General features: G+C 41.7%; 1 protein-coding gene across 1 annotated transcript in view; it reads left to right on the top strand.

Annotated features, from left to right (window-relative positions):
- The window catches only part of Pi3K59F (phosphatidylinositol 3-kinase 59F), a 39313-nt gene that overhangs the window by 18313 nt on the left and 2701 nt on the right, over nt 1-18299 (top strand). The window contains exons 4-15 of the mRNA XM_089736240.1: nt 5262-5399; nt 10842-10964; nt 12425-12520; nt 12962-13134; nt 13646-13713; nt 14067-14172; nt 14594-14700; nt 14779-14874; nt 15317-15434; nt 15692-15876; nt 16766-17398; nt 17850-18063. Of these exons, the coding sequence (XP_089592366.1) occupies nt 5262-5399; nt 10842-10964; nt 12425-12520; nt 12962-13134; nt 13646-13713; nt 14067-14172; nt 14594-14700; nt 14779-14874; nt 15317-15434; nt 15692-15876; nt 16766-17398; nt 17850-18063 (2057 nt within the window). The remainder of the gene's footprint in view (nt 1-5261; nt 5400-10841; nt 10965-12424; nt 12521-12961; nt 13135-13645; nt 13714-14066; nt 14173-14593; nt 14701-14778; nt 14875-15316; nt 15435-15691; nt 15877-16765; nt 17399-17849; nt 18064-18299) is intronic.

The raw sequence follows: 18299 nt of genomic DNA on the forward strand, positions 1-18299 counted from the left end.
TTCTCCTGTCATCTTGTCACGTCTTAGGCTATGTCTTCTAGTTATTGTAGGTCATATGTCCTGTCAAAGCCACGCACGCCACGACACAACGCTTGCGAAGAGTTGCATTGCTGATGTCCATTAATGACGGTAACCACTCATCATCATGTGGGCCGAATCGTCAAACTAAAAGAGAAAAAAAATTTAAGCATATAAGAAAATCTTTTTGGTTTTTCCGAATAAGTATGTACATACTTCATTCGTTAATATTAATGTGCCAAATAAATCAGATCGGATAATGATTTTGTTAATGCCACTAATAAGGCACATTTGATTTTGGGAACCCTGAATTGAATTATATAAATTAAAAAAAAAATGCAGATTTTTTTTGTTGCATTGATTATGTATGACGTCAAACAATAAATTATTATCTTTTACCTTGCACGTTTTCCTCGTCGATATGCCGGTTTTATATTAATTCAAAACATTCAAAATGTTAACAATTGCGTAGCTCCGTCGGAGACAGCCTCCCAAACATTGAATTAATGATTATAAACTAACTACTTTCAGGTTTTGAATACCGGTACTATAAGTAAATTATCTAAACAAGAAAATTAAAATGTGTTTATAAAATCAACAAGCTATTTAGCAAGTTTGTTGACTGTGAATTCACATCGCTGGAATTTTAGAAGAGCATTATTTATTTAAATTGCTTTTTGATAGATTAGCAAGTTCACAGCCCGCCGGGAGTTAAGTGGTTACCAAAGCCAGTAAATATTATTATCAACGTGTATGACCGATGACGCTCTCAAACTTGACACGTGATGCCAAGGAATTTTGTAAATTTTGTGCGTTCTTCTCAACAATGAAATAGCATTCCCACTCCCAGTAGGTGACAAAATCGTGACGATTTAAAAGAGCTTGTGAAGTCTTAATAGAAAAAACAAATATTTTGTATTTTATTGGTGATGTCTATGGGCCCTGGTTACCACTTAGCATCAGTTGGTACGCGAGCTCGTCACGTTCAATTCACCGTCACACTCGGCACGCACTGTTGTAACCGGAGCGCTTACTACCCGATAAAAAAATAGCAGGATGTTGAGTTATATATCAGTACTAAGGTGCAGGTAGAAACGCATATGAGGGAATGCATATTTTTAGTGAAACTCTGGCCCAATTAACCTCCGTGCCTTTGAATCACATGAAGTGCTCCTTAAAACAGATAAAGTTAAAATAATAAAACCGCATCAACAGTAATGTTTTGATTCGTCGCATCGCAAATTTTCCAATAGATATTCATTCAAATCGCAAATCGCATAAGTACAATTAGTATATATTAGTATATATATATATATATTAGTATACAGTTATACCTATGCAATAGTAATAAAAACACACATAGATGCAGATAATCACACATACACAATACAACATGCATGCGCGCACACGCCCACATATACACACACGCATAATGACCTTCTTAAATGATAACACCTAATGATCTCTCAACACTAGTCCGCAGCTTCTGTTTACGACTTAGCCTAACCGAATCTATCTTAAGAAGGAGGGAGCCTGGAGATCAGTAATACAGATCTTTGAACCTAGTACAGACTTCAGCTCTTTAAAAGGCTTACAAAATAAATTATAAGGTTAAATTTCCATTTGTATTTCGCACCTTTAGAATTATAAAGACCCAACTCATAAAATGTGTTTTTTGGAAAACATCCATTAAAGTTCTGAACCCGAAAAAACGTAGAGGAAGGGGACAGAGTGAAAGAGACAGATAGATAGCTTTGTCCTTTTATAAGGTACTTATGGTCATTTGATTACTAAAAGTCGCTGAAAAGGATTGTTCTAGATCAATTTTTGAATTAAAGACGAAATCCAAATATTTCAAAATGAGTCTCTATAATTTTAAAGGTGCGATTTGTACTATACCTTTAAGAGAGAAATAAATAAATAAATTATTAAAATTACAATAGGGCGTCACCAACAAGTTTGTATCGCAAGGTTGGACGAGCGCTCGGTCGTCCGGGGACAGACGGTAACACGTACACGTGTTGTTTGAATAAATTAAAGAAATACCTGTGTAGGAGTTTTAATATCGATAAAACGCTCACAACGAAGCATGGATGTAATGTAAACACACGCGGTGTCACCACTGCCGCAACACGTGCTCCCCTGCCGCTTTTCAGGGTAGGAGATGCTCATAGTCGCCTCTGTTTCGTGCAGCGGTCGGGGAACCGGAGTAAATTACCCCAAATGGGGTAAAATGAAATTTTGGGAGGTAAAAATGAAACTTTTGTGAGTAAAAAGTATATATTGAAGTGAAAATTCTTTAGAATCGTTGTGATTTCAAACTCGATGAAACGAAATGAAGTGAAACGAAAAAAAATTTTTTTTTTTCAAAATGAGGGCTATATTAACAAAGATGCTGAAAAGAAGCGATTTCGTTTTTTTTTGTTCTTCGCCATGGGGTATAATATCAATTTACACAAAAATATGTTGGGGTAAAATTAAAAAAGGTCCCCGACCGCTGCTTTAGTGGTACCTTCCAGAGGACCCCATTGTATTGGGAGTTCTCAGCTCGGACGATGCAATGGAGTGTCGAGTGGATCTAACCCTCATACAGGAAACGGATACGGTCCGTTGGCTTCAAATACGTCTTTATAGCACGACTGTGGTGGCTTGTGATGAATTGCCCTCGCAATACCATGCTCATGTCCTCGCCTGGAAACTGCGGTAGTCGATGTTGGTGTAAGGGAAACGATAAACTGATGTACTATGAAGAGAAATAGATAAACAGATGAACAGATAAACAGATGAACTTTTGCCATTTCGGCCTAACGACGCGACGGTTCGGATGTTGTTGTTCTGAACATCCCCTTATATACACATATACCTACTGAGTTTTTCGCCGGATCTTCTCAATGGGTCGCGATTCCGATCCCGTAGTAGATTCAACGAAGCACTCTTGCTAGGGCTCCTCCTCCGTGAGTCGTATTCCTCTGTGCTGAAGGTCGTGACCTTTACGGAGCACTTTTGTTAGGATTATGCTCCTCCATTCCTTCCTGACCTCCGCGCAGTGGATAGCGACATTGATGCTGGAGTCCAAAGTCGTCTTAATCTGATCGGACCAGCGCATGGGACTACGCCCCCTAGGCCTCTTTCCTACAACGCACTTGCTAAGGCTAGTGTTAGCAATTCTCTCAGGTTAAGCCCGTGAGCTCACCTACCCGTCCGCGCGAAGTTGGAATAGCCCCTTAGGCTACCTAGGATTAGGTAGGAAAAAATACACATATATGGTTATAAATGTAACATTATTATAGAGCCTAGTGCAAGACAAACCTGATAAAGACGATGACGATTTTCGGTAACTATGATAGGAAGCTGGTGGCCCGACCTGGTGTTAAGTGGGTACCGGATCCCTTAAGCATGGCAACTTGATTGTCGCCACCCACTTGAGACAGGGAGACGTGAGGTCGAAATCTCATATTCTATAACGGCCGTCTCACGCTTCGAATCGGAACGCTTGATTACTTAGCTGCAGAAGCAGGCAGGACCGTGGTTCATGTCCGTGCGGTCTTATAAGACGCCCTACCACTCGTGGTCTGCGCGAATTTACTACGTAAAACTACTGCTATTCACTCATCAACACGACAAACAAACAAACAAAGAAATCACGAAATATCTAGAACATTACATAATGTACATGTACTATCATTTATCATTTTATTGCATATAATAATATTGAATGATAATAAATATCAATAAATCGGTCAACGTAACATGATTTTATGTCGGAAAAATCTTTAGCACTTTAGATAATTCGCGTGTCCGAAATTTTATTTATCATTCAACATTGCTAGTTTTTATAGAAGCTTACCGTATAAAAACAGACATAATGAATAAACTTTAATATGAATACAGCAATTAGTACTATGCCCGCGTATAAACAATAACACGGATAATTGTGCGGTTTTTATAAACTGTTTTTTTTTTATTGCCCTTGTAGGCAGACGAGCATACGGCCCACCTGATGGTGAGTGGTTACCGTCGCCCATGGACTTCAGCAATGCCAGGGGCAGAGCCAAGCCGCTGCCTACCGCAGACTCCTCCTGTTTAGTTATGGATGAGCTTCTGGCTTACCTGTTGTTAAGTGGTTACCGGAGTTCATAGATATGATCGAGGTAAATGTCGCTAACTTGACACACGAGATCTAAGTTTTTTTTTTATGTTTGAGGATTTACTGGTGGCCCGGAGGCCTTTCCAGTTTTACCAGGGCAGGTGGGCGAGCAAAGGCTCAACCAAGAGATCTAAGTATTGGTTCTATAGTACTATGGCTGCTCTACCCTTCAAACGCGTTGTTATTTCGCAGCAGTCGTTTTCCGAAGTCGTCGTGGCCTAAGGGATAAGACGTCCGATGCATTCGTGTTGAGCGATGCACCGGTGTTCGAATCCCGCAGGCGGGTACCAATTTTTGTAATGAAATCAATAAAAGTTCACGATTGACTTCCACGGTGAAGGAATAACATCGTGTAATAAAAATCAAACCCGCAAAGTTATAAATTGCGTAATTACTGGTGGTAGGACATCTTGTGAGTCCGCGCGGGTAGGTAGCACCACCCTGCCTGCCGTGAAGCAGTAATGCGTTTCGGTTTGAAGGGTGGAGCAGCCGTTGTAACTATACTTGAGACTTTTTAGAACTTATGTCTCAAGGTGGGTGGCGCATTTACGTCGTAGATGTCTATGGGCTCCAGTAACCAATTAATATTAGGTGGGCTGTGAGCTCGTCCACCCATCTAAGCAATAATAAAAAAAGCAGAAATATACAGGGCGGTGGCACCAAGCCGCGGGGGGTCAGAAGACGCCCTACTATCAGTTCCAAAAGCTTTTTTGCTTCCATCTTTATTGCATTAATCGATAATATTATTTTAATTTATGAATACGATGCCCGGCCGATACAAACCGCGTCACACAAGACGCAGCGGGTCAGTACATAAGCGTAGTCGAAGCGAAGAGGTCGCGTTGGCGCAATGCGAAGTTCCTAACGTAATATTTAAAAAAAATATGCGCTTAGTAAAAAACGAGCACAATATATACTTCGATAACAATATTTGCTTTAACTTTACAAATAATGAAATTAGTGCACTAATACAATAATAATAATAATACAAAAAATAATAATAATGGGGAAGTCGTTTAGCGGTTTGCGCGGTTATAAAAACCGCTATTTGTCAATGGTCGATAAGATTAAAGGGTTGTATTCGTTTGTGAAAAAGGGGATGTTCGATCTGCGAGTGTGGCCCGGGGTTGAAGGCAGCGAGAAGACTCCGGGGAAGGCTCCGGACCGCGGCAAGGAGCAGATGCAGCGACTTGCGAAGCTCGCCAAGAAACACAGAAACGGACATTTGCCCAAGGTAAAAATCTATCTCTTATGCTAATATTAATTTTATTGTCACCTCCCATCGGATCGGTCCATGGACATCACTTCGAAAATACCACTGAGCCGTGTGGTACTCAAGATTAAATTGAAATAACCTATAGTTCAAAGTGGCGTCAGGTGATAAAAGCTTGTGACCCGTATTGAAACGATAGGGATTCATTAAAAAATGCTTTCACGATTTAATCTTATCTTTAAACTCTAGATTGGACATCGTAGTTTTAAATATGTCTACGTCTCGCAAAAACTGATAGGAATATTACGCTAGGATTATTTAATGAATTGAGGGTAGAAATGTTATTTATATTGGAGCCGCTGCCGTGTTCCTTTGTACTTTCTAGGCCACTGTTACTCAACATCAGATGGCCCGATTAAAGCCCAAAGCTAATAATAAAAAACTTAGACGTACAACTGTGTGCTTAGTGCGAGTTTTTTAACGTTCTCGATAGCGTAAAAGTTAACTAAAATTTGTATGGAATTGGAACGTTTGCTAACGTTTGCCGCTAGGGGCGGTGTTCCAACTGCACACAAACTTGAGTTAACTTTTACGCTATCGAGAACGTTAAAAAACTCGCACTACGCAGACTTAAATCCACAAACTAAAGCAAATGTTATGTCTGCGCGTACAACCAATCGACGTTGTGCCAGCTATTTCCTCACCGAACAGTAATCACGGTGCCTTTCGTCTTTTACGCGTAATATAATTGTTATTTTATGGTGATCGTCTAATGCAAAATACGAACAGAAAATTACGTAAGTCGGCATGACGAAATTACACTGGGCAAAAAACATAGATAGAAAAGAAATGTATAATATAATAGCTATGTGCTCTAAGGTCACTGTGCAGGGTCAGATATTGAGGCGAACATCGCACGACATGACACGTGTTGTCGTCTCAAAACGGGTCACGTAGGTCTGGTCGTGGACGATTAAGAAGGGCATAAACATTTCTCTCACAAGATCTCGACCGTGGAGGATCGGTCGTGTTTACGAGAGTGAGTTGACGCGGCATTTTTTTTTGACTTCGCTACCGTTTTTAATAATGTTTGTAATAAGATTTACTAATCGTGTGTTAGCCGCCTGGATAGGCTTAGGCATCATCACGGTGCAGAAGTCATTACTGCCGCCGTGTTTGGAAAAAAGGGGCATGCTTATTTTTGAAATACGTACTTAACAATCGGTCACGAATGACTTCCACAGTGAAGGCATAACATCGTTTAATAAAAATTAAAACCGCAAAATTGTAATTTGCGTAATTACTGGCGGTAGGACGTCTTGTGAATGCGCACGGGTAGGTACCACCGCCCTGCCTATTTCTGCCGTGAAGCAGTAATGCCTTTCGGTTCGAAGGGTGGGGCAGCCGTTGTAACTATACTTGACACATTATACGTTGTAACTATTGAGACCTTAGAACTTATATCTCAAGGTGGGTGGCAGCATTTACATTGTAGATATCTATGGGCTCCGGCAACCACTTAACACCAGGTAGGCCGTGAGCTCGTCCACTTAACTAGGCAATAAAAAGACGTGGGTAGGATGTTCGTACTTTGCAGACAATACTGACGAGCGACGGACATAGATAAGGTGATTTAAAACAAATCAAATAGCCAGTATATTTCTTATTTGGAACCGACGTATCGTGGGAGGCTGTCTTGCCAAAACTTATGCGGTTTTAAGTCACAAACAAAATTGGAATGTGTATTCGTTTGACGCAACCTTCGGTCAAGTCACAAACAAACAACATGGCCCAGATAGATCTATCAAGTCTCAAATCTTACATCAAAGTCGTATTCGCCATCTGTGTATTTTTTTTAGTGGCTTAGCCGTTGTAACTATACTTGAGGTCTTAGAACTTATATCTCAAGGTCGGTGGCGCATTTACGTCGTAGATGTCTAAGGGCTCCAGTCCACCGATCCGTCCACCCATCTAAGCAATAAAAAAAAATGTAATTTCCATAGGCTCGGGCCGTTTCCTACATCAGATGAGTCACGAGTTGCTCTGTTTTAAATATATAATATAGAGGGTTGAAAGGCTTATTAGGTTTAAGTGACAATTTGGCGATTTTACACGAGCGAGCCCTTTAAAGTTTTATGATTTGGAAAAAATATCAAAACAAAAAAAAAGTTTTTCAGCATTTTGAATCGGGTAAACTTCATTGAAGTTCAGCTAAGAACATCGGATCGTTGATGCTAATACCAAATAAATAGGACCTTTAAATTACAAAGATAATATTCAGCGAAATTATCCTTTAAACCAAATAGCCCCAAATAACCCTCGATGTGTATATATGCTTATATCTTCAGACCTATGATACCCACTGGATATAGGTCTACCCTTTTTTAAGCGTATTAGTTTTGAAAAAACTCACGCAAGATAATGCCGCGATTTAGGTATGTGACCACGAAAATCGATTCCTATATACATAATTATTGAAATGAATTCTATCTTAGTATAAGATTTTATCTTAAAAAACATATTTCATTCTAAATAAAAATTAATATCGAAATGCGGTAACCAAATAAACTAGAATATTAACTAAAATAAACTAAATATAAACTAGAATAGATTTGGGTACGTTGTCCGCTTTCTAAGTTATATTTATGTTTGTTTTCTGTTAAGTCCTTTATTTGCACGGATTTGTTTGAATTTCTATGCAGGTTGTGTTGTTGCTTTTTTACCAAATTTTTTAAATATTACCAAATGTGTGTGTGTATTTGTATGTATATATATATTGTTCTGTATCTTGTAATATGTATATCTATACTTCTATACTAATATTATAAAGAGGAAAGATTTGTTTGTTTGTATTAAATGGGCTCCGAAACTACTGAACCGATTTAAAAAATTCTTTCACTGTTAGGAAGCTACACTATTCCCGAGTGACATAGGCTATAATCTTTTTTGAAAAAAATTAGGGATCTTTACTAAAACTCGAATAGTGTAACCCAAGATGTAAAAAATTAAAGGATTATCTGTATATAAAATTTCAAAAAATAAAATAAAACCTGGTTTATATAAAATCAAAACATTAAACCAGAAACTGATCTGAAAAGTAATTTTAATAATGTCTAAGACCCACGAAAACCGACGGATATACATAGTATAGAAACATAAATGTCACATTGACATTAAAGTGACAGGCAGACAAAAGACACACTAAATTGCGTCGGATCAGTTTACCAGAAAACAAGTACAAACCCAAGGCGTTCAGAATATATTAGCATTTAAACAAGCTCACACTAACAATTATGTTTTATATGCGTTATATAAGATAGCCGTCAGAACGAATCATTTAAATTAGAAAATAAATCAAGGCATTTAATTGTTATTGATCGTATTGACGAATAAATTGTCTCTGTCTATAACATATCTAGATACTATTAGTTCTGTGTGAAATGAAACGTGGTCTATGATAGAAATATATTTTTATAAACGGTATGTAGTTTTTAACATTTTTTTTTATTGCTTAGGTTAGTGGACGAGCTCACAGCCCACCTGGTATTAAGTGGTTACTGGAGCCCATAGACATCTGCAACGTAAATGCTGCCACCTACCTTGAGATATGAGTTCGAAGGTCTCAGTATAGTTACAACGGCTGCCCCTTCAAACCGAAACGCATTAATGCTTCACGGCAGAAATAGACAGGGTGATGGTACCTACCCGTGCGGACTCATAAGAGGTCCTACCACCAGGACCACCTATAACCTACCACCAGAGGACCTATAACCTAAGAATGCTATTGTCAAGTGCAGCTAATTCCAAGCTATAAAATTATAATTTCTTTATAATTATAATTTCTTTATAATATATCTTTATTATAAAATTATAATTTCTTTATAATTTTAATAAGAAAATTAGTTTCTAGTGATAATAACAATTTGTTATCCGTCAAATGAATAATTTTAAATGTTTATTGTCATTATATTCGTTATTTGTTTATTTAAATTTACATAGCGAGATTTAGGCTATAAATTTACTCGACTGGTTTCTGTTTTCGTTACCAAATTCGGGAATGTTCTTTGCGATTCATCAGATCCGATCAGATGAATTATTATCCAATTGGTATTTTTAACCTTTTTTGTTCTTTTAGTGTCCGCTAAGAGAAACAGCAAATAAAATTCAATTATGTCCGTACCTCAAAGCTGTTTAATCAAGGGCTATTCAAGGTTGTATAGACGAGACCCGCGAAATATTAATCTATATCGTAATTTCTGATGTTAATTGGATGTTTTCTGGTCCCACGCGGCTATGTGATAAAAACTGCGCATTTCTAGCGCAAAATGAGCCGATGTTGCGTTAAGCTGCTTTCAGACTACTCTATACTATAGTGCCATATAGTATAGCAGCCTATACCTAGCCAATAATATATAGTATACAGTACAGTGTGAACGTGTCCATAACAATGGATGGTGCGCGATTTTGTTGTGCTATGAGCTATAAACTATATGGTATTATATAATAGAATAGTCTGAAAGCAGCTTTATCATAATTAAGCCTGGTGGTAGGCCCTTTTGAGTCCGCACGAGTAGGTCCCACCACCCTGCCTATTTCAAATCAAATCAAATCAAAAAAGTTTTATTCAACATAAATGAAAGTACATACTTGTTGAACGTCAAAAGAATTACCGCCAATTCACAAGAATTAGCCTCCGTCCTGAGAAGAATTGGCAAGAAACTCAGCGGGCATGTTTTTTTTTTTTTTAAATATTAGATTTTTATTTTTATTTTAAATTTTTTTTTTTTTTTTTAAATATTCATATTACAATAAGTAATTATAACATAACAATTTTACAATATTGAAATTCCCGGAGCGAGCAACTCATTCCCACTTTGTGCAATCTTCTAGATAATCATTGACTTTATAGTAAGCTTTATTGCACAGATGTTCTTTAACAGTTTTCTTAAATCTATTTCTGCCATGAAGCAGTAATGCGTTTCGGTTTGAAGGGTGTTGGAGCCGTTGTAACTATATTGAGACCTTAGAACTCATGTCTCAAGGTGGGTGTTGCCATTTGCGTTTTAGATGTCTATGGGCTCCAGTAACCACTTAACACCAGGTGGGCTGTAAGCTCGACCATTCGTCTAACCAATAAATCCGAAAGAGAAAGAGATCTACCGAGGCTATATTAAAGATTGCTTTAGCGCAATTCCGGCTCATTGATTCGCATGGTCTGAGCAACAGAGCTGCTTAGAGCTATGCGACTAAAATTATTAAAAACATTTAATTTTCGGCTTAAAGTACAAACTACAGAACCGTCCACGGTATGCTGTCTCGCACGGATACGCATTTGCCCGTTTCTGTTTTTTGTCTAAAACTGGTCTTGGCTCATTTGACCTAAGTCATCCATTTGGCTTATATTATTATGGACGTTATTATGCGAGAGGTAGCAAATCAATAAATCTTAATTTTATTTCTCAGGTGGACTGGCTGGACAGGCTGACGTTTCGTGAGATCGAGATGATAAATGAAAAGGAGAAGCGAAGTTCGAATTATATGTATCTGATGGTGGAATTCCCGAGTGTTCAGATCGACGGCATCAATGTGAGTCTTGAATGTATTTCTCTTCTTTAACTATCTGTTTATTTATTTAGTGTACCGCCTTTTTCGTATATGTTTGGATAGATGATTTCGTATAGGTGTATGGAAATGGTAGTGTGAGGTAGAGGGGGAAGAAGTCGACCGAAGAAGACATGGATGGAGTGTGTGAATGACTATATGAGAGAGAGAGAGAGTGAGTGTTGTGATGACGGCTGATAGATGCGAATGGAATAGAAAAATTCGCTGCGCCTACCCTACCTAGTGGGATAAGTTGGAGACAAAGAAGAAGATGAGAAGCTTTTTTTTATTTTTTTATTGTTTAGATGGGTGGACGAGCTCACAGCCCACCTGGTGTTAAGTGGTTACTGGAGCCTATTGACATCTACAAAGTAAATTTCGCCACCTACCTTGAGATATAAGTTCTAAGATCTCAGTATAGTTACAAGCTTCCGGTTGTGGGATTATTTAATGTACAGTATCTGTCACGTAGCGCGAAGATTGTCCGAAAAATGCCTCGTTTGAAATCAACAAACTCGTCGCCAAACGAGTATTATCATAATTTTTATTACAACAAAAATTCAAATCAAATGTCGCAACCAGCCGAGCTAAAGCTACCACTATTCTGTACCGTCAGTATTGAACAGACCGTTCATAAATCGACACATATGTCAAAATAAGTGAAAGGACACCCATTTTTTTAAATCGGTAATAAAACACGTTTATATTAATAAGTTTGGAACTATTTGTATTTTATACGTGAAGAAGGGCTGATATCAAAAAACCGTGCGTAGGTTTTTTGATGCCAAGCTGTAAGGTCTGTGGTTAGCACCTGTTAAATGGTGTACCTAGCTGGTTAGACCTTGACAGATGCGAGGTCTCTTGATACGCTTTTATTGGCTTTAATTGTTTGAAACGTGTTTAAATATTTCAACGTCATTATCATTAAGGCCATTGGATTCGGTTGAGGTTTTGCACACGTATCAAGGACCGATGACTGACTCGGTGATGGAGTAGTTAGCGGCCTTGTTGTGCCGAGAGTCGTGGGTTCAATTCCCGCATCGGGCAAACATTCGTTTTTTTTTTTAATTCTCAGATCGGTGGACGAGCTCACAGCCCACCTGGTGTTAAGTGGTGACTGGAGCCCATAGACAACTACAATGTAAATGCGCCACCCACTTTGAGATTTAAGTTCTGAGATCTCAAGTATAGTTACATCGGCTGCCCCACCCTTCAAACCGAAACGCATTACTGTTTCACGCCTGAAATAGGCAGGGCGGTGGTACCTACCCGCGCGGACTCACAAGAGGTCCTACCTACCACCAGTAAAATTGTATTAATTTCAAACGTCTCGTATGATTTACAGTTTTCGTGCTCACGGATGATAAAGTAGCTTTAACTAAATATCTACGACTCGCGTATTTATTGTATTTATTTTATTTCATTTATATTGTTTTTATTTGCAGCACGCAGTTGTGTACTACGAACAGGACGGCGATGAGATGTACCAGTTCAGAGCTCAGGCCGAGCTGGTCACCGTACCGGATTGCGAAATATTGAAGGTGGGTGTTTGAGCTCTGGACATGCGTTCTATAGGACATTTTGAATCCTCAACATAAAATCTTATTCGTTTTCAATGAAATAATTATTTATGATTACGGGAGGAATTGAAATGTTAATAGTATTCGTAAAATGTACAATCATGTAGATAAGTGGTAGTAGTGTGGCGACTTCTGATCTAATAATATTAAAGTTAGTGAGGCGCGCAATGTAACGATATATACTGATGAAAAGAGGTCATTGACACCTGTCGTTTTCGTCTTAAATTGCGGTTTCAAGAAGTAATAATGAATTTCCCTAAATTATAGGCACGCAATGTAACGATAGACACTGACGCACGGGTCATTGACATCTGTAACTTTTGTATTAGATTGCGGTTTCAAAAACTAATAATGAATTTCTCAAAATGATATAGAAGTCTAAATGTGTTTGTCGGTACACAGGAGAACATAGTGGAGAGCAAGCAGCACCGGCTGGCGCGGTCGCTGCGCGCGGGGCAGTCGGCGCGCGACGCCAAGCCCTCCGCGCTCGAGCGGGACCAGCTCGCCGCGCTGCTGGCCGCGCCGCCCGCCCGCGCCGCGCCCGCCCTGCACCAGGACCTGCTCTGGAAGTTCCGGTGAGCAGCGCCACCCACCACCTTACAACTAACCTTCTCTATTCTTAGTCGTCGTGGCCTAAAGGATAAGACGTCCGGTGCATTCGTATCTAGCGATGCACCGGTGTTCGAATCCCGCAGGCGGGTACCAATTTTTCTAATGCAATACGTACTTGAAAAATGTTCACGATTGACTTCCACGGTGAAGGAATAACATCGTGTAATAAAAATAAAACTCGCAAAATTATAATTTGCGTAATTACTGGTGGTAGGACCTCTTGTGAGTCCGCGCGGGTGGGTACCACCACCCTGCCTATTTCAGCTGTGAAGCAGTAATGCATTTCGGTTTGAAGGGCGGGGCAGCCGTTGTACTGTTAAAACTGAGACCTTACAGCTCATGTCTCGATGTGAGTGGCGACATTTACGTTGTAAATGTCTATGGGCTCCGGTTCCCACTTAACATCTGGCCTGCGCCCACGTGCGGTTCGGTCGAGTGTAAGGTGCACTGACTATATGACGTCATTGTCCGCAGGTTTTACTTGTCGTCGCACCGCCGCGCCCTCACCAAGTTCCTGGAATGCGTCAACTGGAATAGACCTGGTGAGTTACCTACTCGAAACCCGTTAATGTCACATGGTATGGAGAAACTTAGGACTAAAACCGAATGCACATATACATGCCACTGGTGGGAGGTACCACCGGCCCGCCTATTTCTGGTGGGGCAGTCGTGATACTGTACAATTCAGAGTAAAATCTCATCTCTCATTTTAAAACACAGTCAAATCAAATCAAATCAAACTTTATTAGCTAAAAAACGACTTACAAAATTGTTGATAGTTAGTAGGTGGTGGCACCCACCCGCGCGGACTCACAAGAGGTCCTACCGCCAGTAATTACGCAAATTATAATTTTGCGGGTTTGATTTTTATACACGATGTATTGTCTGTATGCAGGCGAAGTGCGTCAGGCCCTCGCCATGATGAGGCAGTGGGCGCCCATGGACGTGGAAGATGCGTTAGAGCTGCTCACTCCGAAGTTCACGCATCCCGCTGTTAGGAAGTGAGTATTGTGATACCGTCATCTCGTTTATACCATCGCACCGCCCGCCACCGGAGTAGAGTTCATCCATACTACCTGGAGCCACTGCGGTCATCCACAGTGCGTTTCCAGAGGTCTTTTTTGCCACGTACCATCCGGCTATGGAATGAGCTCCCCTCCACGGTGTTTCCCGAGCGCTGTGACATGTCCTTCTTCAACTCCTCCCTCAGCTTTATGATATTATAGTATAGATTTTTCCTTCTTCAAACGAGGCTTGTGGAGAGTATTAAGCAGTAGGCAGCGGCTTGGCTCTGCTCCTGGCTTTGCTGAAGTCCATGGGCGACGGTAACCACTTACCATCAGGTGGGCCGTACGCTCGCCTGCCTACAAAGGCAATAAAAAAAAAAAAAAAAAAGATAATAAATAATAAACAAATTTTCAGATACGCGATATCGAGATTGAGACAGGCTCCCGACGAGGATCTGCTGCTGTACCTGCTGCAACTGGTCCAGGCCCTCAAGTACGAGAGCTACTCGGAAATACACGAGGGTGAGTGTCTGAGGAGTGAACAACATCGCAACTGCCCCAAGTTTGTTCCCCGCACTGACCCTCCCCCTCTCCCCGCAGAGTACGCGCGCACGTGCGGCAAGGACATGCCGCTACCCGTGGAGCTGGACCCTCGCCTGGGGTACAGCCACCGGGACACCCTGCTGGCCACCTCGGGTAAGCACTACCACTTGCATAACCCTCCATCACGCCCTCGATATTAACCAGAACTTACTGGTGGTAGGACCTTATGTGAGTCCGCGCGGATAGCTACCACCACCTATTTCTGCAGTGAAGCAGTAATCGAATTTCGGAAAATAATAAACCTAGTAATAATAAATTCTTTCATTTAGTTTTTAATAGTAAAAATACTGATAATAATACTAATAATAAAGAAAGATAAACTATTTAAAATTGCATTTATATAATTCATACTTTGTGTATAACAATTTTGGAATCTTTAAGTTTGACGAGATGCAAAGTGAACTTGAATCATTTGTTTGTGTCACCGCTTTCCTGCATCTCCATAATTGCTTTACTTGGGTACTTGCAAAATTCAATCAACAGAATAAAATCATTTAAAGTTTAAATATGTAATAAACGTAGACTGTGTCTCCAGCCCTGAGCGACGTGTCGGCGACTAGCCGGGACCCGGACGGCGCGGGGGGACCGGGGGGACCGGGGGGGCCCGCCGGGGGACCAACCCCGGGGACCGCCGCGCCCAGCGATGACGTCACGTGAGTCTCCTACCTCACCTGTACAATAACGATTTTCTGTGGCTTTCTCTAGATAGATTAGTGTTGACTTTTTGGCGGGAACGACCACAGTAAATGACCACAATTTTACTGAGATTATATTTCATTCATCATTTTTCATAAAAATAAGAGTATAAGTTAAAATAAGACATGACTTAAAGGTCTTAGTTCCGTGGACCGTGATCGACGGATCTCCCCTGTAATCCCCCATTATTATAATGTCCCCGTTGTCACTGCAGGTCTGGTGGCGAGGAGCAGGGCAGCCTGGCGTGGTTCCTGATCGACCGCGCGTGCCGCAACCCGCAGCTGGCCAACTACCTGTACTGGTACCTGCTGGTGGAGTGCGAGGACGCGCCCGAGCCGCCGCCCCCGCGACACATGTACCTCGCCGTCATGCGCACCTTCAGCAGACGACTCGCCGACGGTAAGCGACCCTACACCACTACTCACGCGTCTCACACGCGAGCGAACTGTCCACGGGTAGGTACCACCGCCCCGCCTATTTCTGCCGTGAAGCAGTACTGCGTTTCGGTTAGAAGGGTGGGGCAGCCGTTGTAACTATACTGAGACCTTAGAACTTATCTCAGGGTGGGTGGCACATTTACGTTGTAGATGTTTATGGACTCCGGTAATCGCAACACGAGGTGAACTGTGCGCCTGTCCACTCAGCCAAGCAATAAAAAAAAACTTGAGAGGTGTCAAGGGACACCCGGATGGAACGAAGTTCCTTTCGATTAATTAGTGAAGGATATGTAATAAAAAAATATATATTATTTATTATGTACAAAAAATCTGTATACACTCAACAACACACTGTTCAATACGAAATAGAAGGTGAAACGAAAATAATTGGCTTGTTTTCTATGAGAGAGAAAGAGAGACGCGCACGCCGCACGGCTCGCAACTGTAGCAAAAAGTGTCGTTACAACTTTTGGTCCTAATTTTTTCTGTCGAACCCCCTTTCACAACGCAGTAAGGAACTTGGTTTTAAAAACCTCCATCGACCTGATGTTTAAATAATTCAACTACCATTCCATTTGTAGGGTGCGGTGTGTGATTGTTATTTAAAGATTATGTTGCTTAAAAATGTTTATTGTTAAAATATTAAGTAAATCAATTAAATGTTAATGTTATGAATGCACCCGGGTGACGCGGTTGTTGATCGTGCACTAACGATTTGAGGAAATAAAGTTAACGCGTCACGCGAATTATTATGACAATGGTGTTCGGTAATATATCACCGAACACCATTATATACTTTACCGGCAACCAAACAAAAGCTAATAGTAATTGATGGCGTATGATGTTGGCAGGTAGCAGCTCGCACCAGCGCACGCGCTCGTTCCTGGCGCGGCAGCAGGTGTTCATCGACAAGCTGGTGCGGCTGGTGCGCTCCGTGGCGCGGGAGAGCGGCAGCCGCGCGCGCAAGGCCCAGCGCCTGCAGCAGCTGCTCGCAGACCCCGACGCCAACAAGTTCAACTTCGCCAGCTTCGAGCCCATGCCCTTCCCCCTCGACCCCAGCGTCACCATCAAGGGGATCGTCGCCAAGAAAGCCAGCCTCTTCAAGTCCGCCCTCATGCCCACCAAGCTCACCTTCCTCACGACCGAGGGCGTCGAGTACGAGGCCATCTTCAAGTACGGCGACGACCTGCGCCAAGACCAGCTGATCCTGCAGATGATCACGCTGATGGACAAGCTGCTGAGGCGCGAGAACCTGGACCTGAAGCTGACGCCGTACCGCGTGCTGGCCACCAGCTCCAAGCACGGCTTCCTGCAGTTCGTGGAGTCCGTGACGGTGGCGGAGGCGCTGGCCACGGAGGGCAGCATACAGAACTTCTTCAGGAAGCACAACCCGTGCGAGGGCGCGCCCTACGGCATCAAGCCCGAGACCATGGACACGTACATCCGCAGCTGCGCCGGATATTGCGTCATCACCTATCTGCTCGGTGAGGCTCGTTCAATTCAAATAGATAACGTAACTTGAAATGTGACCGGTCGCGGTGACCCTATCTATCTATCTTCTAACTCTATATATAAAAATGAATTGCTGTTCGTTAGTCTCGCTAAAACTCGAGAACGGCTGGACCAATTTGGCTAATTTTGGTCTTGAATTATTCATGGAAGTCCAGAGAAAGTTTAAAAAAATATAAAAATGCTTGGTATTAGTTAGATAAATATAAAAATGCTTGGTATTAAAAAAAAAACAATTCTGTTTTCCCTTTGATGTGTCTCCCATCGGACGGATTCCTTTTGTTTGTTTTAAGTTTATTTTATACAAAAGTTTCAAGTCTTTTATTTATCGATTGAGGCACTACGAAGTCTGCCGGGTCAGCTAATTTAAATTACAATCCGTTGTACTCTGCTCGATTCGATCTGACCGGTGTGGTCCGTGGGCAGGTGTTGGGGACCGGCATCTGGACAACCTGCTGCTGAGCCGCAGCGGCGCGCTGTTCCACATCGACTTCGGCTACATCCTGGGTCGGGATCCGAAGCCGCTTCCGCCACCCATGAAGCTCAGCAAGGAGATGGTGGAGGCCATGGGAGGGGTCACCTCGGACCACTACCACGCCTTCCGCAAGCTCACCTACACCGCCTTCCTGCATCTCAGGCGGTATGTCCCACACGCACCCTCACTTAACTATATCCAATTCTGATCGTTGTACGGTTCGTCCACACAACCCTCTATTAACCCTCAGACCCAGCCCACTGAGGTTCTCGCCGGATCTTCTCAGTGGGTCGCGTTTCCGATCTGGTGGTAGATTCTGCGAAGCACGGCTCTTCGCGTTTCCGATCTGGTGGTAGATTCTGCGAAGCACGGCTCTTCGCGTTTCCGATCTGGTGGTAGAT

This window comes from Bombyx mandarina, chromosome 21 (assembly GCF_030267445.1).
Source record: "Bombyx mandarina strain Sakado chromosome 21, ASM3026744v2".
Classification (NCBI taxonomy): domain Eukaryota; kingdom Metazoa; phylum Arthropoda; class Insecta; order Lepidoptera; family Bombycidae; genus Bombyx; species Bombyx mandarina.